The following is a 22556-nucleotide window of genomic DNA, read 5'->3' on the forward strand; positions in this document are numbered from 1 at the left end:
ACACCAAATTTCATAAGATGTCCAAGCAACAGAATACTTTCAGGAGTGAGTAATTTACCCATGAGAATATTCCCTTTTAGAAAGTTCAGTGGGTATGTTTTTGCAAGATTAGACCAGGGAATAGTGCTGGTTTTTTTTCTTTACTAACCTTTTAATATAGATTTTATTCTCACACAATTTTAAAATCAGTCTGCTTATTAACCTAAGATACTCTAAGTATTTATGGAGACGTGGGTACCATCCGCTTGTTTGATCTAGGCTACAGATGTGCTGCTCTACCCTGGAGCAGTTGTAACACAACTTTTTTTAATTAAAAAAAAGGCATATTTTAAGCTGAATAGCACTTCTAACATCAATAGAAAATAAAGCGAGAACATTTTCAAAGAACTAAAATAAATGTGATTTGAAATATTTTAAAATTACAGCTGTGTATGTATTTTAAGCTGCCAGAGTGAGATTCAGGATTCTTTCTCTCCCTGTCGTATCTCACAGATTTGTTTTGGTGAAAACAAGGGAATCAAGTTCACTGCAATATTTCATTGCTTGTGGTGTTTCCCTGGATGTGCCAACTGAAATACAGAATCTTAAGCTGGAGAGGACCAATAGGCTCGCAGGGCAATGACAGAACTGAGCCAAGCTGAGCTGAAAATAATTCCATGGATTTTTTCAACCCTGTGAAGAAGGATTAGAAATATGATGCCCTGCTGAATTCAGTTACAAAGAGATTAGATGGAAGACATCCTGCTGAACTCTTACAAAGAGGTTGTGACAGTAGCAATCAGGAAGAAGAGCTTTAAACAAAATGCTATAACAGTGGAAGTCCTACCCTGCACTGTACAGTGTAAGGCAGATACCTGACCTGGCTCTGAGCAAGTGCTACTGTGCTCCCTTTGAATACAGCAATTCAGGAATTCTCCTGGTGTGCACTGACCCAAGCAGAGCCAACATTTACTGCATCTACTTTCACGTCCAAATTGTTCTCTCCCTCCGCCACAACATTTAATTGTGTACACACAAATTTTAAGGAGAATAGTTTTTCTCTATGGCAGTTTCTCTCGAGGAAAGCAGTAACATCAAGTGAAATGAGGTTGTTTTTACTTCAAATGTTTGCAAGGTCAACGTATATATTTCAATCGACCTGCTATGTTGAATTTAAGAAAGCCAAAATAGCGAGTATAGATCTTGTTTTGGGGAAGGACTGATTCTTTTTGCATTTTAGCACAAACATGCACACTAAAGTTTCTTCCAGGGATATTCATGGATAAAAAGTTATTCTTCTCTTTGCATAATTACAAAGTTTTCTGTGGGTTGCACACTGCAGAAAGCCAGACCTTTGTCTGGCTTAACACCAACATGTGCTAAAATACACTACCATAGCTATCAGTGATGCATCAAAAGAGTTGGCTTTGCCGTTGCCAGCAGGTTAGAGATCTCTTCCTTTTCAGCACCTCCTCCTCCCTGCCGTCAGTCTACAATATATGTTTTTTCTTCAGTTACTGTGACCTGGTTTTAGTTCATTTCTGTTTAGAGAATCCAGGGCTTCTCACCAGGCGTGGTTTTTAAATATGATGTTGAAGCCACACTCACACAAAAGAGTACCAAGGCTTCTTTGTGTATCTCTGAAGCTGCAAGATGTATGACACACATACATAAGGGAAGACATGGGATACCAGTTTGGGAAGTGACACTGGACTATTTTGGCACTTAGAAGTCTGCCAGTTTTAATCTCTGTTTCACCAGTCCTTCTAGAAAGTAGAAGAGCTTGAGAAAGTGTGAGAAAAGTTTTTGAAACAAATGCAGCATCATAGGAAAGAAAAAGCTCAAATCTCTTAAGAGGATTCATCAGACAAGAGAATTTCTATTGGAGAAAGCTCATGAATGCACACAGCCATATTCATGCAATATAGCTGCTGAATAACAGCTACATTAATTGAGCTAAATCATGTTTAGTTAATGTCCTTATTGTTAGGGATAGAGTACTACATCCAAAGATTGAAAATGTTTTCTGACAACTGATTATTCTCCTTTTTACAAGAAAAAAATAGATTTCCTTTATAATAAGTTACAAATCCTGATTTCCATGGTTTTATTCCATCTTCTATTTTATTACATTTTGCAAAGTCATCCAGATTTTCTTGTAGATTAAGATTCCATGGATCATTTTCTGCATAATCTGATTCTACTCAGCTGGCTTTGATTCAACATCAAAACTTCCTGACAAAACATCCCGTATCAAAGAGCATTCAGAAGTCAGGAGGCTAAGATGGTCTGCAATCTCTTCATGTGTGGAAAATGTATTTGATAAAATCAAGTAGAGTGATTATTTGAAACATAAATTCTTCCTACCCCAAGTAAAACTTTCACATCTGTCACGGCTTCTATAATATTCTCATAAAATATCCATGATAACAAATGACTTTGTGGCTATGATGTACTTGTGTTTTCTGTACTTGTCTTTTTGCAGCCCCTAAATGAATTACTAAGATTGTTGCAGAGTAAAATGGCAGAGCAATAACAATTCAAACAACCGTTATTAGGCGCACTGTTGTAAATGATATTAGTCTTTAAAATGCAATACATCTAGCATTACGATTTTTTAAAATGACTTCCCCTCTGTAGGGGCTTATTAACTAATTGTATATTATTATTAACAGGATGATCAAGTTCTATATAGCTTTCTGACTTCCTGAAGATATATTCGATTGACATAATTGGGCCTTTAGTTATACAACAGTGTCTGATTCCCATCTCAATGATTTCAGTGTAAATTCAGAGATATGCAAGTTGATCAGTTAGGCTCTGGACTATGAAAATGGTCCATAAGGTGGAGGCCCTGCAATGTTTGATTTTAGTGCAGAACATGTAAGATCTTTTACTGTGTTACTTTTGTTATTATGATCATTATTGTGTGAAAGGCAAACAGGACAAGAAATGGAGAAAAATGTAATTGTTTTTTTAAGAGGTTTAAAGCTGTGCAAGGAAGAAGGTGAGGGGAAAAGCGCAATTAGACATTTCTTCTCCAATTCTACTGCAATTTGTACGCCGAAGCACTGTTCTTATGGAATTCCAGCTTCTTTTTCTCTCTCTGAAAACTAGAAGGTCTGGAATCAGAGATTAAACTAGCAAGAATGCATATTTAACATGCAGTAGGAAAGGGGGATTGAATAAAAGGGAATATTGTGATCAGCAAGTTTATTTTAGAGGCTTACTTCTTACATCAGTCCCTAGAGATATCTCCACAAGAATTAGTCTTGCGTCCGGATGCTGTTGCTTTTTAATTTAGTTTAACATGCCAATTCAAATGCCCTTTAACAACACTTTAACAAGTACTCTATGTATAATACAGTCTGCTGTCTTTGTGGTTTTCCCTATGTATACTAATTTGATACATTGGCTGAAAGCTTCATTTATTTAAGATGCTAAAAAATGGCTGCGATCCTCAATTTATTTTTGGAAAAGCACTTGTTTGATGATTTCAGAAAAAGCATTTCTCCTGTCTTCTTGCCAGAGGCAGGCAAACTTTATGCAAATGACAACGATATGCTGGCTCTGAATTAGTAACAGGGGGTGGTCTCAATGCAGCACAAAATAACTGGAGGGCATTGTTAATGTAACAATCTACAGAAAAAGAAAATGCCAGTTATTACACTGTTCTTGCCTGAAGAGTTTAAGTGCCATGAATGCTTTATAGATAAAATTATTCTCTTTTCTGCTCATCATAATTGGAAAACATGAACAAATCTCAAACAATCCAACAAATACAACTTAAAACAATATGCACCTGGCATATAATCATCATGAAACATAAGCAAAAACAAAAGCAAAGTGTTCCATGCTTTACCAAAATACCTGTGAGAGCAGCACTTTTAAAGTTTGGTTTTGTGCCGTGATGGAAGAAGTGCATCCTTTTTTTTTTTTCTTTTTTTTTTTCTTTTTTTTTTTTCCCCCCACAATTGTGGAATTGTATTAATGACCCAATTCTGAAGTTTGAATTAGATATCATTGACTGGAGTGGAAATTTACCTAAAAACTGTATTAAATCTTTGTTGAACAGTTGAAAGTCAAATGTTGGATGTAAAAACGCAGTTAACTGAGCTGCCAGGGTAACAGTAAGTAACTTAGCTATGCTGAAAACCTTTCCTTAAAATCAACATAAAGTTTCTCCAAATATCCACTGTCTTCTGCAATTTAGTCAAGACAAGAATTAACCAACGAGGCCAATGAAAAGCATAGTGGAAATGCATGGAACCATTTGGAAAATGGCAAGAACTGTAGAATGACTTTTAAACCAGGTACCTGCTTGCTGACAGGAGTAGAGATATCTCATGAGTGCATAATTAATAACCTTTGTAGTATCACAATGTTACTATGATAAAGTTTCACATAGTTGAATGTCTCCCCAAAGAACACTAAGTAACACAGATGATATCACTCCTCATTTCAGGAAAGATGTTAGCATTGAAGTGGACTCCTTTGATTGAAGTGTTATTAAGCAGTAGTTATTTTGAAGTTATAAAGAACTCTGGAAACAAGGTATATCACCTTGTGCAAGATCTACTGCTTTATTATTTCCTCAGTGCAGCTGGCATTTTGTTTGGGCTGTTTATATTCGGGCCTTTCCAACAAAGAAACAGAACAGCAAAGCATTTCCACATTGGCTGGGATTAGTGGAAAGGAAACCCAAATTCTATATTTGCTTCCTGGGGCCAATCTGAGATCATACATAGAGATTGCAAGTTGCTTGTAGCTGCACAGGGAGCTGTTCAGCAGAGGTGTGTGTTGTGTGATATTAAAGCAGCACAGATTTCTCTTCCAGCTTTATTACCCACTATTGTGTGCTGGCATTGCAAGTTCTCAGAATGCCTACAGTGCTTGTAGTGCTCAGTGCTGAAGAACAGTAAAACCTGCTCGTTGGTTGGTCTTGTGGTCCAGGCATTCTTTATCTTAAAAATTATTTACTTTTTATCTTTATTATATTTTGGAACTGCTTTATATCAATACAGCATCAAAGAAGGAAACATCCTTTCTTCCCAGGCAACTCACTAAAAATCTGCTGTGGTCATCCAGACTAAATAGAAGAATTACATTAATGTAATGTTCCCCTTGCTTAGTGCAATTAGACTACACTGTGATCATATTATGCAATGTTTGTCTCTAAAATATGTTGAAAACAATAGGATTCTAGCAGAAAAATAGTGTGTCAAATTAGAACAACAGCTATCAGTATGGAAATCTTGAAAAGTGTGTTCCTCAGTGTGCTAAGCTCTGTAGAAAGCAGAGTGGGCTTTGGATCCTTCTGAATATTGTTTGTAGTCTGAGCCACATAGTGCAGTTAGCAGAGAGAAGATGCGAATAACATTCTCACCCAATACCTTCAGTATATTAAACATGAAATGAACAGAACGTCTTGTGTAGATACTTTTCTTTCCCAAATAATAAACAGTTCCAATTCTCATCTTTTTAACCTATGTGTGTTGGTTCATTACTAGTTGGAAGTAAACTGTGATGAAGAGCTAGACATCATCTCTTACAGAACTTAGATATGAACGTGGTAAGCAAGCACATCTAGAACTCTGAGTGCAGACATTCATGGCTATTCTGCACTTTCACGTTATCTTCTCACAAGAACAGGATAAGATAACATTAAACAAAACATTTTGCATATGCTTGCAAGAACTAGTTGGCTCTGAAAAGAATGCATTTTTCTTGAGACAGTTCTTTAATAGAGAACCCAGATCACTTCTACAAAATACATATTTTTTTTAGAAAAGCCCCCAAACCACCATAATACAAATAAAGCATTTCCTGTGATCAAACAGTTCATCAAACCCTTTTGTTATTGTCACAGATTTTGTAACATATTATTTTAGGGTAATATCACTATAATCCTGCAATATGAGTTCTCTCTAATGTTGTGCTTGTTTCTATTCTGGATGTCCATAGCAGCCTATTATCACTGGCTATAATAATAACAAGCTTTCTTGCTCTGAGATGTTCCAGTTGATTGTTCCCACCATCACAGAATCATGGAACAGTTGAGATTGGAAGGAACCTCCAGAGACCAACAACTCCAACTCTGACTCTATTGGTTCCCTCCAACAAATTGCACAAGTAGGCGTCCAAACAGGTCTTGAATATCTCCACAGAAGGAGATTCCACAACCTGTCTGGGCAATGTGTGCCAATGCTTTGTCACTCTCATGGTAAAGAAGTCCTTTTGCAGAGCTTCCTATGTTCAGCTTACCTCCCTTCTTTTTCCATACACTCTGCATGAAATACATGAAATACTGTGGTTTTTTTTTTTTCTTTTTTTTTTTTCTTTTTCAGTATGACTAGTCCTGCCAATGACTGAACTCTGAAGCCATTAAAGGATCTTGCATGTCTTTTCTTCGAAGTAATTTGTTTGCTGTGTAACCTAAATAACGTTCCTGATGTGCTTCCAGAAATCTGAACATGCATTTTTATGCTCACTTTAGGGGAGCCCAGAGCATAACTCCAAGGTTCCAAGAAAAAAATTGGATTCAGGTTTGATGTGACTGATGTTTCTCTTAGCTGAGGTATTCCTGAGCAGAGAATAAAGTCCTGAAGCTAGACATTGCTTCTAAATGTGGTGGATTTATGTATCATTGGATATAAAAGATATATGGTAATCACTGCACCACAGTGCTAAAGTTTTAGTGTAGAACTGCAAGCAGAGCAAATGCAGAGTAAATTCTTTATATGTGATTTTTAAATTTCTCTTCATTTCTTTATAACAGTCAGAATTCTAGTTAACATGTTCTAAGAAACTTATTTACCGGAATGTGTGGAATGTGTATTGTTCTTCTTAATTGTATCTTCTTCTCCATCTGTGAATTAAGTAGGAGAAGGTTTAGTATTAATTTTTATATTTGCCACCTTACACTTTTCTGACAACATTAAGGATATTAGTTAATTTAAGCAAATATACTAGCATCAGATTATGCATTTTCGGGTCTATGCAGATATGCATACAATACATATCAATTAGCTGTACTAACACACTTAGTCACTGTGGGATATTTAAATAAAGCCTTAAATGTCTTCTGCTAAAGAATTTGGATTGTTTTCTCCTGTAATAAGGGAAGATTAGAGAAATATCTGTACCTGATTTTCATTGCTCTTTTATCTAACAGCTACTTTGATTCTTTTGTATCAATGTTTCTCTGCATCAGTTTTTTTCTTTGTCTAGGATATGAACTTCTCAGTGGAGAGAAGAAAGCACTGGGATTGTATTTATTATTTCACAGTCAGGTGTGTATGACTCACTGTCAAAATGTCTGGGAGAAATGGCATCTTGTATTGAAACTACTATCTAGTGTGAATTACTTGATATAGCTATTACAACATAGAAATATGTCTTTCAAAACCTATTAAGTTTCTCAGTAACATGGGATGATTTTTAAGAATCAAATTAATGCACCAGTTTCCACTTGTAAAGTTACCAGTGATTACAAATCTCATGACAAGATGCACATGCTTTTTGTAGTTTGCTGATGCCTCAGTCAGTGTAAGAAGTTGTAACCTCTCATGCCTCCTCTTTCTGGTGTCCTGTACACGTCCTGTGCATGGAAACTACCCAGACAAGCTCCCTACCCTCCCTGCTCATAGCAGGTGTCACCTGGCTTGCCCAGCATCACTGTGCCTTGGTTATCTCCAATGCTTTCTCTTATGCATTACCCTTTATAATCGAGTACTACTACTACTATAGTAGCTTCTAACACATGGTGGAGACTGTCACAACAATGGTTAGTATTTAGGAAAAAAACTCTCTTAAGTTACTATACTTACAGATTAAAACAGAAACAAAAACTAATATACACACCCACACAAAAAAATATTGTGCAACCTGTTCAAAGTTCTTGCTTGAGAAGACAGAGAACATTTTTCTTTTTTAAGTCATTATTTTTCTTGCTTTGACTTATAACTTTAGGCAACATAGAGATGGCAGCATATTAGACCTCTGTCCTATCAGATAAGCCATATCACTGCAAAACCTCTGCTTGTCATTGATGAATATCTACATACTCTTATAATAGCAGCAATGTGTTTCTTATTTTTTTCTCAAGTTTAATGTCTTCTCTGCCTGTTGAAGGCTTTTGTTTAGCTTTTCAAGGAAAATTCTTTTGGCAAACCTATTAAATTCAACATCAGTCACCCTGTAGCAAGTAATGTCAATCAACAGAAAAATTGAAACAAAAAGGAAAATAATTGTATAATAAAGATTTTTTTATGCACACATGAATCTACATTCAATAGATCAGTGCACAATATTTGTGGTTCTACTTAGTTCATCAAAGCCTCCATTTCTTTTCCCTTCCTAGGTAATTGCAGGAAAATAGCTACCTCTATGAAGCAGGCCAAATGCACATCCCTGCAGTCAGTCTAGTTTCCTAAAGGCAAGACCTATTTTATCCTAATGACTTTAGCAAGTCTATTTCTGCTGGAGAACTGGAAAATGTTCTTTCCTATCAACTAGCGGAACGAAATAACTCTTTCTGATGTCTGTAATTCAAGCTGCTCTCATCACCAATCCATTTAGAAAAGGAACCCTGCATCTGCAATGGTGGATTAAATTCTTTTGTCTGTGTGCTGGCTTTGAGGGGGACTTGCACTCCCAAATCATCGAAGCGCTTCTACAAATGCTGTGCTGCACACACAGCTCTGAGGAGAGAGCCTGAGCTCCTGAACAGCTGTATTTGCTGTTCTGAGTCCATTAGCGAGAAGTGTGATGTTTCACAGCAGTTGCTGCACAGTGAATATGGATTATTGACAGAATCATCACTATATTTGATATTTGAAGATCTTTTTTTTTCTCAGAAGATGTGAGTGACTCTTAGAATTGTGTTTTACTAACTGTAGTGTATGTTTCAGCACTGGTTTGACCATGTGTATCAAGTGTACTTGTATATATAGGCTTCTGTCCCCAGATTCCCTGTGGAATAACTCATACTGGCTTATGTCTGTGTCTTGATTTTCTGCTATTTGTGGATCATTTACATAACACTATGGCTTGTGACACGTATAGCAGTTTTTCTTCTGACGTTGAGGTTAACAAGACTACCATTTATGCTGTGAATTATGGTCCCTTCTGTAACAGTTTGTGCATCCAGAACATACGGGTACATGCATTCAAAACTCTTCAAAACTGTTCAAAACTGTTTACATTATATTGTCATTCCTTTATCTCAGTTGTTACTTGGGGGCCTAGCTGGGCATTGGCTGGAAGGTGGTGAATAATTACTTGCTCACCCCTTTATTGCATATATTCATATATATACACACAGCCATAACTGTTAACTCTTTCCTTTTCCCTAGCTTATTAAATAGTTTTATCTGAATCCACAAGTTCTCTTTTTTTCCCCTGATTCTCTCCCCATCCCACTGGGAAGGGAGGAAGTTAACAAACAACTGTGTGGTGCTGAGCTACCTTTCAGATTAAATCACGTGTACCATTCTGAAAGAGAATTCAGCAGCCATCAAGAGTATCCATAATATTTTCCAGTGCTTAGGAACTTGTAGCTGTATAACATAGGTAGATATATGCATATTGTATGACACATTGCTGTAGGACTTGGGTTGTTATTTGTGTTTCCCCTTTACTCTTGTTTCATCACTTTCTTTCCACTCTTTTAGGACAGGGATATTCTCTGCTTGTCCTGCCTTCACTCATTTATCCCTTTAACAGTATGAATGCCTAAAAAAATGAAGTAGAAGATTATCATGAAATGGCAAGCAAGCTTAATTATTTTGAAATCATGAATGAAAAATTGTGCCACTGGAAATGGCAGCTGATGCCACTGAATTCTGACAATCTTAAATCGGAAGCAAACATGGGCACATGAACATTTTGCAAGTTGTAGTACTTGAAAACAGTCATCTAGAAGCCACTGAGTGTGCCCATAATTTTAAGAGTTGTGCTGGCAATTTTTTTTCCTGCCTTACGCTTTCTACAGAGGATGGGACCAGAGACCTCTTCTGTGCCTGTCTGTAACCCAAGAATAACTGGGAAATCTGCACTTAACATAATAGGTTTGTTTTTATTTAGTTTCTCCTGTCGCTTTGTTCCTGTTACAGAGGTTGACAAGAAAAGTCTAAAGGCACTCTAGACATGTTTCTGATATGGACTTTTTGGCAAAGCTCCATAACTTTGCCTCAGAGTTTCTATGGCAGCTCAGGAACCTTCTATCCACAAATGTAAGTTCTCTTTGGTACTTTGTATTGTATGTATTAACTACAAACTCTGTTTTATATTCTGAGTATTAATTTGGTTACGTGAAAGGATTACACATTCAGTTTTACTGAAGTAGGTTGGGTTTGCCGGGAGAATTTTTGTGTCTTGCAGAAAAGCACTGGTGAAAGTTTGTTAGGCCTTGATGATTAATTTTACTTTTTCATTTTCATTTTTTTCATTTTTCATTTATTTATTTTTATTTAAATTTTCTTTTTTTTTTTTTTTTTTTTTTGCTACTTAGCGCTTCTGTATTTCTATGACAATCACCACCATCTTTGAAATAAAAGGAGCAAAGCAAATTAAGACAAGATCCTCTCAGTTCTCAAGTAGAATTTTAGCTACTACAGAGGCACACTTTCTGTAAGTTTGCCACTGTGAGAGTTTTTGCTGTCAGCAGTCTTGAGTGTGCTTTGTCTTGTCCTGTACAAAACACTGCTATGTGCTATTTTCCACCCTAGAAACAATGTATGGCAATTTTTTTTTCTTGTAGTGTGTTCAGGCTGTATCCAGAGCTTGCAGAGGAGCGCTGCTCCCCTGATTGAGCTACTGATTGAGCACCTGAAAAGGTGAGATCTCAAAATATCTCCCAGAAAAAGATTCGAGTTAAAAGGTTGGGTGAGAGGTAAGAGCTGGCAGTAGATTGCAGATTCAGGCTTGCTCACTCCAAAGGAATGTTAGCTCTCTCTAGTAAGTTGCACTGCTCTTGCACACCACGTCATGCCATGATACATTGCCTTCCAGCAAGGCAGAGATGCATTGTGTTTCTAGATAAGGAATATGTTTACAAAGTTCAATTTCTACAGGGCAGAAGAGGAATTAACTTTATCTGAAAACGCTCTGTTTGTACCTAGCTTTGTATTTATGAACCGCCAGCACAGAAGGCTATGATTCCTTTTAAGAAGATTGACTTGATCTTTGTTTAAAAAAATGCAAACAGAAAACTCCTGCTAGCGTAGCCACATGGAGTGGAACAGATAATTTATTTCTGTCAGAACGCGTTATTTGTGGATGTCAGTACTGTGTTCTGAATAGGATGTTGAAATACACTGTGGGTATGTTACTTATGTACGTTTTCAGAAAGATACAGCTGGTAAGAATAAATGAGCTGTAATAATAGGTAGTTAAAATGTTAATGGAATAATGCAGGTCAAGCAGAAACAGTCAGTCAGTTACCAATAAAAAAAGGAGACATATAAGAGGTCGTCTTCTTTCTGGAAGACAAAAACTCTCAATTCATTAGAGAATGAGTATCTACATGAGCACAACTCCCAGTCTGATTCCAGCCTGAGCTTATAGTTTGAACCCAGTTTGGTCTTTTTCCTAAACATTTCTTGTTTGGGGCATTTAATTTTGAACAAGAATTATTTAAATTTTAAATTCAGAAAATGTTTATTACTGAATATCTGAGTATTTTTCCTAAACTGAAGTGAACCTGTAAAAAAGAAAAGGGTCATTAAAAAACAAAATAATTAGAATATTTTTCAGTCAGTTGTGATCTTACAAAAAGAGCAAAAGAAAAAAGAGAAAGTCAACATGCACATCTTGTTCCTGAGAACTGATCCTATATTCATGGCAATGAGGAAGGTAGAAAACTGTCTTATTTTTGTAAACTTTTCAAAACCTCTATAAGGAAAAAAAATGCAGAACAGAAGATTTTGGTAGTTCGTGTTAAAGCCAGCAGTCTCTGGATAGCATATGAACTAAAAACAGTTCTCCCAGCAACTATCACATTGCTGGATGGTAAAAGCACTCCTTTGGCCATGTTCCCATTAGTAAATATTCATGCTCTTACAAGTTCCTATCTTTGAAAGACGTGGTTGGCTAAGCAGTCAGTCTTTTAAATTGATTTTCTTAGGAGAAAAGGTCTGTACAACTAGATTGGCAGATACTCAGCTTGATAGTTGTAGCCTCAATTGTTCTCACTTTGTTAAGCTAGATACTAATAAATAAATCCATAAGGGTATCTTGCATGTTTTGAGCCTTTCAATGTAATTGGCTAGCATGATGGTTCAGGGATTATCATATTTATGGGAAGATACTTCAACAGCATTGTCCATCTTTGAAAGGCTAAATATATTTTTAAAATCTGACATTGTCTTAGGAGAAAAAAATTTCCTTTGATACTTCCAAACAGAATTCTTATCTTTTCAAAATGTTTTCAAATTAAATACAAGTAGCCTTAAACTAGAGTTTTTATTTTTTTTTACAAATATCTTCTAAACCTCTTACACTCTTTTTGTTGACCTTGGAGCTAATTACTTCAGGAAAAAAAATAAAAATCACTTGAACAGAGAGAGCATTAGTTCAGATTGATCTAAGATTATGAGGCCCTTTCGATCATCAAAGTTCTGATCCATGAGGACATGGAAAGTCTTCGTATTGAAATCGTGCATGAGTTTTGGGTTAGGCAGTAGCCAGTTAGCATTTACATGTGTAAACCACTTGAAAGAATTATGTTGGATGGAGGCCAGAGTGAGGATTTGGAAAACAAAGAATATCAAGGGTAGGGTAGAGTTCAGAAACTGAATGCTGCCTAGTGGAGAACATACTGTGGGAGCTGAACAAGAAAAGAGCCCCTTCACAGGCACAGAAATTAACTGTTTGCTGCTTATATGCTGTGCTTGAAACAGTAAAAACAAACATTAGGAAGAGAGAAATCAGCTCTGTAAATAAGCAGTAGTGAAGTCTCACTGAGGCTGCTTGTGTGCAGCAGAAGGAGAGCAAAGCTAAGCTTGAATTTTGACAACTATTTGAAAGTTTCCATTGAATGGTTGAGTTTTCTTGCTGAGCAGTTCACACTATTTTACTTACAGATGAGTTTAGATCCAAAGCAAATCTGGAGGCACAAGAAATAAACCCAAACTATTGCAATTCTGGCTAGCACAGTTGATTACCAAGTCTTGATTTGAAGAGTGGAGAAAGTTGTGTGAAAAAAAAACGTCCAGATATGAAAAGGTGTACATAGTAACTATGTGCTGCAGTAGATTACTTCCCCTCATGAGCCATAGCATGCAGAGCTCTGTAAAGATACACTAAGACTTCCAAGAAACCTCTCAGGAAAAGGATATAAAATACTGGAGTGTTTAAAAGCCATGATTTTTTGCTTCTCTTCTTTTCTGTCTTTCTGAGGTGAGCCTCGGCAGCACTGGCCGGAGTAATTCAACTGATCCCCATCTCTGCATGGTGAATTACCATGCTTGGCACATGCAGGCTTGTCTGGATTGCTGCTGCTCAGCCTGGTAGCACAGGTATCTCTGCATTATGTTTGTCTGGTCAGTGCCCAAATCTTACATTACTGCATTTCTTCTGTTGCTTGTGGTATTGTCTTGTTCCACAAAGACTGTGCAATAATTAAAGGCTTGTTCTCAAAAAAAAGTGGGAATGTGCAAAATATATTTGGTTCCCACAGTAGTTAAAACTACTCCACTAAACTCTCATTAATAAGGCTTGCAAAGTCGTATTGATAATAGAAACAGCACTGACAGAATCCTGGGTCAGTGCTTTGTGTGCATACATGTTCTGAATGCATGCAAGGGATTCTATTAGAGCTTTAAAATCATTTTAAAGGTTTTGCCTCAGCAAATTTTCACGCTCATTTAAACCCCTGGTTTGTCATTATAAAGTGTATTATCTTTCCTATGCTTAATGCTTATTTCTGTCCTGAGAGAAATAAACAAATAATACTTGGCAAATGTGCTTCCTGGGAAAAGAGTCTAAGTGGCAGCAGGGCACCGTTTGCACTTAGAGCTGATTGCTTTAAAAATCTGCTCAGGAGAGTTCAAAAGGTGAAAAAACAGTCATGGTGAGCGTGTGCATTTAACCTGTATTTTCTTTTTCACTCAGAATGAATTTGCAGAGCAGTCTTCTGACACGCGTGAAGCAGCGCCAGTTATTCAAGTCCTACATGGACGAGGAGGAAGCGGTAAGATGCATTTGTGCAGTATTTCTGTGAGACTGCTAGCCTCAAGTGTAGACTGCTCCCTGCTGCTGCTACTATATATACTTCATGAATGACTGATTTAAAGTGTGGTGAAACCACAGTGAGAAAATATGTGTTCCTTTTCCGTGGGCTTTTAGAAACAAATAAGCATCTTTATGAAACGACAGTGTCTCTTGTGCCAAAACATTGGCACGGGGCAGCCCACAGCAAATGTTCACATAAGGCCATTTAGAAACGTTTATTCCAGAAGAAAGTTCAGAGAGTGTTGTTTGACTGGAAAGGTGTGTGAGAATAGAGGAAGAAGAAAGTTGAAAACTGGATGAAAGTATCAGAGAACTTTCCTTGGGACTGTTGAATCTGAGGAAGCCCTTTATGCTGCAGGGCCTTGGAGTGCTGAGTGGAGATGTCTCACTGTTGTAAACAAGAAACAGAACTCTGTAAACAAGCAGGAAAGTACTTTGCTCCATATCTCATATATTTTCTGGGAAAAAAATATCATCCTGTGTGCAGAAGCTTTTTATTTTCAACAAGCAATGAGATTTAGAGATGATTTTTTGTTACTTCTTCAGGTACATTTATTTGCACGTTAGTAACTGCAATTTTGTATGGTTAGTATTCGGACTTGGTTTCTCTTAATCACCTACTGCTAATTGCAATTAACAATTTTTGCCTGATACTAATTGCAGTTACTAATGTGCAAATAAATGCAAATATTGATTTTTGCAATGTGGGAAGATCAGTTAGAGGCTCAGATGAAGGCCATCACATTTTGTGTGATCTAATCCACTTGTTAAGTGGAAAAGTCTAGCATACTAATTTTAGTGTTTTAATACAGAAACTACTGAACACGTGAATGTTTGGGAATAAATGCTCAGTGAAACCAGTTGTTAGTATTTTGATGCTAGTTTATTGGGATTTAGATAAACGTAGCTTGGCTCAATTCTTGCGTCGTCACGTGATTTAATAAGTGCATCTTCTGCAACCTTATCTCAGTACAACCCATTTATAATCTGTCCTTATGACATCCATGGAATTTGCTTGTTTTAGAAATATGTAGTGGCAGTGGGTGGAGGAAAGGTTATAAAAAAAGTTATTGTGGCTGGGGATCTGAATCAGTGTAGTGTTTTATATGAAAATTACCCTACAGGAGGTACAGCAATTCTACACAAAGAATGTGCAATTTATAAATGAAACCTTTTACTCTACTCTACTTCCTCCATGCACAATTAGGCTTCTTGAAAAAAAAAAAAAAAAAGCAGCCTTGGTGCAATGCTAACTCTTATGAGTGATGCATGATTGATGATCCCCTAAAGGCAGTGAGAGAGAAAATTACCTCCTTCCCTCATTTAAGGACATTATTAGAAGACTCATTGAGTTCAAAGCTCAGGAAATTATGTTAAGAGGACTGGATAAGGCTTTAAAAAAATCAGGAGAAATTATTTTCTCAGTAGTAAAAGGTAAGATTCCTTTTAATTCACTGTATAAGAAGAAAACATTGACTCACTGTTATATGATATTCTCTAAAAGTATTTGTCATATCATTTGTGATTTATTTGCACAAGTATTCCTCTCTCCATGTACTAACTGGACTGTAATCTGCAACCAATGCAAATTAATGCTACATTCTAAAAGCTATGTCCTTGTATCTCAGTGGGAAAGGTAAACAGATCCTTCTCTCAGTTGTAAAGGTAACAAGATATACTGGGAAAGAACAGGATAAACTGATCCTATGCAGAACACTGGGGTTTTGAGAGTGGGTCAGGGTCAGCATCAGCTAGCAATGTTAGCTTCTAATGCAAGGGAAAGGGAAAATGGTAGTGGTTCTAAACAGACCAAAGAATATTTTTCTTTCATTTTTGACTTGCATTCTCTGCTATTCACAGCATTTTGTGCCACTGCTCTAGTGTCAGTCAGGAACTAATGAGAGGTGTGCTTCAGCTGATCTGGGGGACATGGGGCTGGGTCTGTCCTGCCACTGTCCTACTGAAGCACGGTTCCTCCTTTTTACTGGTTTCAGAAGGAAACAAGACTCACAGTGTCCCTCTATGTATCCATCTGATCTGTGCCTGAAGACTGAAGTAGGAATTCTCCTTATAGTTCGGAATTTGGAAAAGTTTGTTGTCTAAAGGATATTACATTTACACAATTTCCTGTGGGCAGAAAAGAGATGGCATCACCAGCCATGTTATGGGAGTGTCCACCAAGCACTTTGCCCTTTTGAGGCTATAAGGGAGAGGTTTTATGATCCCTCCAAACAGGAAGAGTCCATGGATGTTTAGGAAAACCTGTATGTTAAAATGACAAATAAGGTATCTTTCCAGATAAAGTAGATCACAGTGGATTAGTAACATGTATCTGCCCTATCACAATGTTTTGATGTGATTTTTATAGATGTCTTGGGGGAATTAGAGCAATTTTGAGATTTTGTACTCTTCTAGATTTTGTCTTGTAGGAGGAAAATATATTTCTCATCTGTCTCCAGACAAGAAGGTAATAGGTACTTAGGCTTTAAGAATCACATCTGAGTTGATTCTTTGTAGTCATGGTCAAAACTAATCCTTCCCTAACAGTATGTCTTCACAGCATTGAAAAGTAATATGTGTTTTAGTGCCTTGAAAAGGCTAGGCAGAGTTGAACATTCCCATTTTTCTTTCACTATCTGGAAATTGAAAGCTTTTTCTATACACATAAAGTAACAGCTTTTTTTTTTTTTTTTTTTTTTTTTTTTTTCCAGACTGGAAATATCTATATCTAGAGAGCTAACAAATCAAGAAAAGATAACAGTATTGTATCCATGTTAAAATCATTCTCTTAATGCATTGCATCTATTGCTCTCATAAAATAGGAGCTGTCTTACAGCTATCACTGCAAAAAGACAGAAGCTCCCCTCCTTTGAGAGGGGACAGGATAATGGCAGCAGCCATGTCTAAGTTAACTGAGCCAGAGGCACTTCTCAGCTCCTGTGTATAAAGCTTTTAGACATTTCATGATGTGTCCAGGAGAGACACAGGCCCAGGTACTGTTTCCACTTTCAAATTTGTGATTTTCTTGGGAAGGAAGCAAGTGTATAGGCCTGAAGGGAGGCACATTTGCTCCCTGAATGAAGCATGGGGACAATCAGTAGCATACATTTGATGCAAAATTTAGATTTATACATTATCTATCTACCATTGCATAGCTGAATGTATCATTGAAAACATATTTTTACCTCACTGCAAATTTGGCTTATAAAGCTCAGTGCAAACCGACAAAGTGGTGCCTTCATCATCATTAAAAACCAATCAGGCCCATCACTGCTGAAATATCAGCTTGTCTTGTTTGTATACAGAGTACATCATTAGTTTATGTAAATGTAAGCAACAGGCTTCTACACAGCTCCCCACACTTCATCCTGCATTCCTCTCAGGATGGGAAAAGCAGTTACATCCACGAGCCATCTCAACCGCTTCAGCACAATATGCTTCAGACACGGCCTGGGATGCATCCTTTCAACCTTTGAGGCTGAAGTGTCACAAACTATTCTCTATGCCAGGAGTGCTTACTCAGGATGTTTACAGCTTTTTTTTTTTAATTCCTCACAGTGATATAAAAATATCATGTAGAGGCCAGGATCAGTGCCAGATGTGGTTGCATGTGCTGAGAGGAGAAGAGAAAAGTTGCAGCAGGTAACTCATTTGTTTGGCTTTGTGGCCCACTGGGGCCAAGAATAGCATCGTCTTCAAATCTGCCACAGCTTACATTCCTTGCATTCTTGGTGATCTACGTTTTAATAACAGCCTAATTGTTGTTTCTTCCAAAGGAGTTTTTGACACAAACTACATGTTAAATTAGATAAAAGATGTAAATAGTACAATTAGCACAAGGAAAAAATATCCCTGAAAGCATCAGATCTGTAAAAATGTAGCTAATTGAGTGTATTAACATTAACTTCTGCATAATAAGATGTGCTTGATGCAATGAGTTAATGCATTAGCCTTTCACCCTAGAAACCTTTACTTTAAGCCAGAATCACATAAAAATGAATTTGGTAGCTTCATACAACTCTCTTTGTAACATTAATCCACTTTATACATGTCACAACTCAGTTTGATCTGCCTGGGTGCTAAAGAAGGTCAGGCAAGTGAAACAGTGTGGAACAACCCCTGAGCAACCACTGGGCAGCTGGGTACAGCTGGTCCACTGCTTTCCCTTGTGTCACTTATTGCTTCGTGAGGTTCTTTCTTCCTAGAGTGTTCACCATTTCTTTGCTGACATCTGTGCTGGCAGTATATGCAAGCTTAAAATTTGCACCCTATGGTTTAGCAATATCAAAGTAATAGTCTGTTACTTAAGATTTCTTTTAATTACAACGTGAAGAAAAGTCTTCTTGGCTACTTATTTTGCAGTCATGTTCTCTAGAAGAGAAAGGGATAGAGAGATGCATGTCTCTGCCTCCCAAAATAAACAAGCTGCAAAAAAAAAAAAGAGACCTTTCTTAGTATAACTATTTTTCATCACTCTGCTCTACTTACATGATATAAAAATCAAACTGCATTAAGCTAGCAGACAGGCACAGTCAATCAGATCTTTCCAAAGCATGCTCCCATTTCATTGTGTGCAATGTAGATAGTACTTAAATATTAACTGACTACAAGTTACATTTAGAAACAGTTTAAAAATAACCCTTATCAAGCTTTTGACAACAGAAATAAGCCGAAGGCTTTGTGTGTGGAGAGGGGGCAAGCACACTGGTACCTAATTTCTCATCTACACTGAGTAAGAATCAGTAATAATTTACTACAAAATCTTTAGTGCTTAGATCCTTAGAACATAACAACCTTGAAGGGTTAAAAGTAAGCAGCAAAACTAGGGTCAAACTTTGACACTTGGTTATGGTGTTGTTTTGTTCAAATAAAAAACAGATAATTTGGTTCCTCATAGTATCAGTGCACACTGGTATATTTGTAAGCTAAGGATGCACAGTTCTTCTCCTTTTCATTTGTAACCTCTCTGAAAACACATCTGTGTTCTTGTGCAAATATTACAGGTTGTACAACCTTTTTTTCCTTTCTTCCTGGTGTTGATATTTGCCAGCCTGACTGTCAGAGCTGTGTAGATCTTGGGTCTGTTGAAAACGGAGCCCCAGCAGAATCAGCTTGTTTTTCTTTGACTGATGAGGGTCTTGGTTTGTTATTTATTTTCTTTGATTTGGCACTTAGCCACTGAGATGTATTTTCTGCAGCCAGATAATGACTAATAGTCATTAAAGCTACCAAACACGGAGTGTGTTTCTGTTTCATTCAGTCTGCTTGTGGCACTTCAGCAGCCTGCATCTGTTTGTCACAGTACAGAGCACCGTACTCATCCTTTCCACCCTGTAGCAGTGGACCATTCCTGCAGTGTCGGGCTGCCTCTGGTTGCTGCCCCTAGCAGCCTGGCCAGCTCAGAAACACAGCTGTAACATGGGCAGTGAAAGCTGCTCCACCAGCTCTGACACAATGCAGGTACCTTGTGCTGAAAGGAGGGTATGACTGAGATCCTGGCCCTTGAGGAGGGCTACAAAGCAGAACTCTCATTGCCTGAGCAAGTTTGAGGACTAGCAAGTAGTTACATAGATGATGACTCTCACTGTCACTTTGAGGCAAAGGAGTTTTGTGAAGTGCTTAATCTAGTAAGAGGGACGACTTACTAAATGTGAGCTCCAAGTCAAGCAATGAAGCTGGGGAGAATGAGAGTTCAGATATACACACACACATATATATATATACCAAAAGTGCACCCTTCTGATGCCTAACTTTTTTCTCCTCAGGATGCTGCAGCCACTTTCCTAATTTTAGGTACTGTACTATATTACCTGTGGTATCTTTCTGTTTCTCATATTCAGCTTTAAGTTATCTCTCCCAGATAAAAGCTACACTGTTTAGCCTCATCTGCAAGTGGCTCAAGTAATCTCTATGAACAGTAATCCACCTCATGCAACAGAATAAAACAAGGATGAAGCTATAACTCAGCAGTTAGTATGTACAGCCCTTTCAGGCAGTTCATTATTACCATCCTATCTCTATAGCAGAATGTGGATTGCAGCACTGCCACACATCATGCAAATATGATGCTCTATATCACCTTCCAAACCTCTCCTTTTTGTCTTGACCTGCTAAAAAGATACGTTGGGGCTGCCTCTTGAGATGGTAACATCACTCTGGTCAAAGAGTGGTGGTTAGTTCATGTCAGTCTAGTGACACATTTCTCTAACATCAGTTTCTTCTGAAGCACCTGAACATCTGTAATGGAAAGACATCCTCCCATGAAACATTTTCCTATGAATCCTGGCATTTCACTACTTTATACTTCAATTATTATTGACAACAAATGCAACAGGAGGATTTCACAGGCTACCCAGTGGAATAAACAGCAGCATTTATAGATGCAAAGAATCTAAATACGAAGGCTGATAAGAGCTGAGTATCTGTCAGTTTAAATGGCATTCAGCATGTGAACTTTTAATTGAGAAGCATTGCGGCACCACGTATTCCATTTATTACTTTCCATTAACTTGCATGTGACCTATTTCTCTACCTCCTGACAGGTTCGTCTTTCTGAGAACTTCACAGACAAAATGACATTTTCATTTTCTGTCTGTTCAACTGTGATCTTAGTTTGAAAATTGTTTAGCATTCATTGCTAAAAGAAATAATGCCACAGGCATTAAACATCGCTTCATACTCCCCCTCCTCTTCTTTAATTTTCCTTCTATTTCTTAACCCCGCTTATCTTAAAGGCTGGGAAAAGTCTGCACTGTCTCCTTTTTGGCCAGTTGAATGAAAGAGTCTTGCAGTTGTTTATGTGGCAAAAGAGGAGAAGGCAAGAAACATTAGAATTGTTGTTAACCTTAGTCCTTAAGAGAAATAAAGATGTATGCTAAAAAAGTAATTAGTAGTTATGAACCACTGTGGTCACCAACATTCAAGTTCATGCTTTTACCCACACAGTTTCTACCTTTTTGCCTATGTGATTCCTACTTCCAAGGCATCAGGAATGTAATTTCAGTGGTTTTGGCTGTAAGTACAGATTTCTTATAACACTACATTCTCGCTCACCTTCACCTTGCTGAAGTGAGTGACAATTCTGCTATGAATGTTGCTTGGTGGAAAGCCCTTCTGGTTTCATATAACTAGAGGCTGAAACCTTCACTGTACTTTCACTATCTAATACAAAGGAGTTTTAAGTGCCACTTTAAAATCTGATGCTATAATATTCACATAACAGCGGCTTTATGATCCTTCTAGTTCTTGAGGCCACTGCTATCCAGGTGAAATTAGTAGAGACTACTAGTATTCAACATGTGCCACCTGGATGGTGTCAGTGGGAGCATCTATATTTCTACGAGGAAAGGGAGAAAAATAAATCATTTCCTCTCTCACCATGTATGATTGTTGGATAAATGATCTTATTTGTCAAGACCTCAATGTTGTATTTCACTAGCAGAGGAAGCCACACAACTATATCAAGCTGTAACTAGCAGTGATTTAGTGAAATTAAGGTGTATTTCTGTGTCCTTTGATAAGTAATGTTTTACTAGTTTGCCATCCGGTTCATGTTTCATTGCTACCAGTGGTGGTAGATTAAGAATGTTTTAATTCATTTACCAAGACTGAATAGAGGTCAAAATCCAATACTGAATGTATTAAGACATGATTTTGAAGAGGTGAGGACAAAATATTTTTAAGATGTTCATACTAGTTTACAGCAGTAATAAAGTAGATTGCATTCATGTATGGAAGTTATTCTTATATAAAATAAGCCTAAAAGCTTTGTAAAATACATTTTCATACTTGCAAAATGAAAATGATCATTTATGTTTTAGGAACATAGTATCTATTTACATGTTGGGGTGGGTACCTGAATATAAAAGCTGAATTGACTAAGCAAAAAAATCGATTAGAAAACATACCTGATCATCATGAATTTATTTAACAAATTTAGAGAAAATTTTTTGTTTCCTCCCATTCAGTGAAACATATTTTAATCTTCTACGTGTGGAAAATAGCATATGTACTTTCAGCAGCATCCCTTCTACACAAATCTAGGTTTAGTGTAAATTGGTATTCAGATGCTCATTAAGAGGCAAACTAGCTATTTACCTTTGGTCAGATAGTTCCCAAGAGCTACCATGAGAATTAAAATTGCTATTTCAAATATTGGAGTGTGAACTCCAAGCCTCTGTGGGAAGGATTATCTGCATTCTCTGTAATCTTTTCATCTTCAGCCCAGAAAGTCATCCATTTAAACTCCCATATTGAAGAAAACAGAAATTATTGTCACTCACTCACTGTTTGACTGCCTTTACCTTGATCACAGAATCATAGAATCATAGAATCATAGAATC

At 37.2% G+C, this 22556-nt stretch overlaps 1 protein-coding gene across 23 annotated transcripts in view; it reads left to right on the plus strand.

Annotated features, from left to right (window-relative positions):
* LOC116226478 (uncharacterized) overlaps nucleotides 1-22556 on the plus strand; it is a 70075-nt gene that overhangs the window by 16083 nt on the left and 31436 nt on the right. For 7 of the 23 annotated variants that reach the window (XR_016464957.1, XR_016464948.1, XR_016464946.1 and 4 more), the window contains exons 3-6: nucleotides 7210-7271; nucleotides 10095-10214; nucleotides 10751-13499; nucleotides 14095-14173. The exons of 2 other annotated variants lie outside the window; for them this stretch is intronic. Coding sequence is in view for 4 of the 21 variants with exons in the window: in XM_090136892.1 (XP_089993018.1) it covers nucleotides 6453-6524; nucleotides 7210-7271 (134 nt within the window). In the remaining 17 variants the exon portion in view is untranslated. Of the gene's footprint in view, nucleotides 1-451; nucleotides 6525-7209; nucleotides 7272-10094; nucleotides 10215-10750; nucleotides 13500-14094; nucleotides 14174-17772; nucleotides 17857-22556 lie in introns of those variants that run through there. 14 more of the 23 variants (XM_090136892.1, XM_090136893.1, XM_090136894.1 and 11 more) reach the window with 11 other exon arrangements.

The sequence above is a fragment of the Phasianus colchicus genome, chromosome 3, assembly GCF_987193195.1.
Source record: "Phasianus colchicus chromosome 3, bPhaCol1.hap1.1, whole genome shotgun sequence".
Classification (NCBI taxonomy): Eukaryota; Metazoa; Chordata; class Aves; order Galliformes; family Phasianidae; genus Phasianus; species Phasianus colchicus.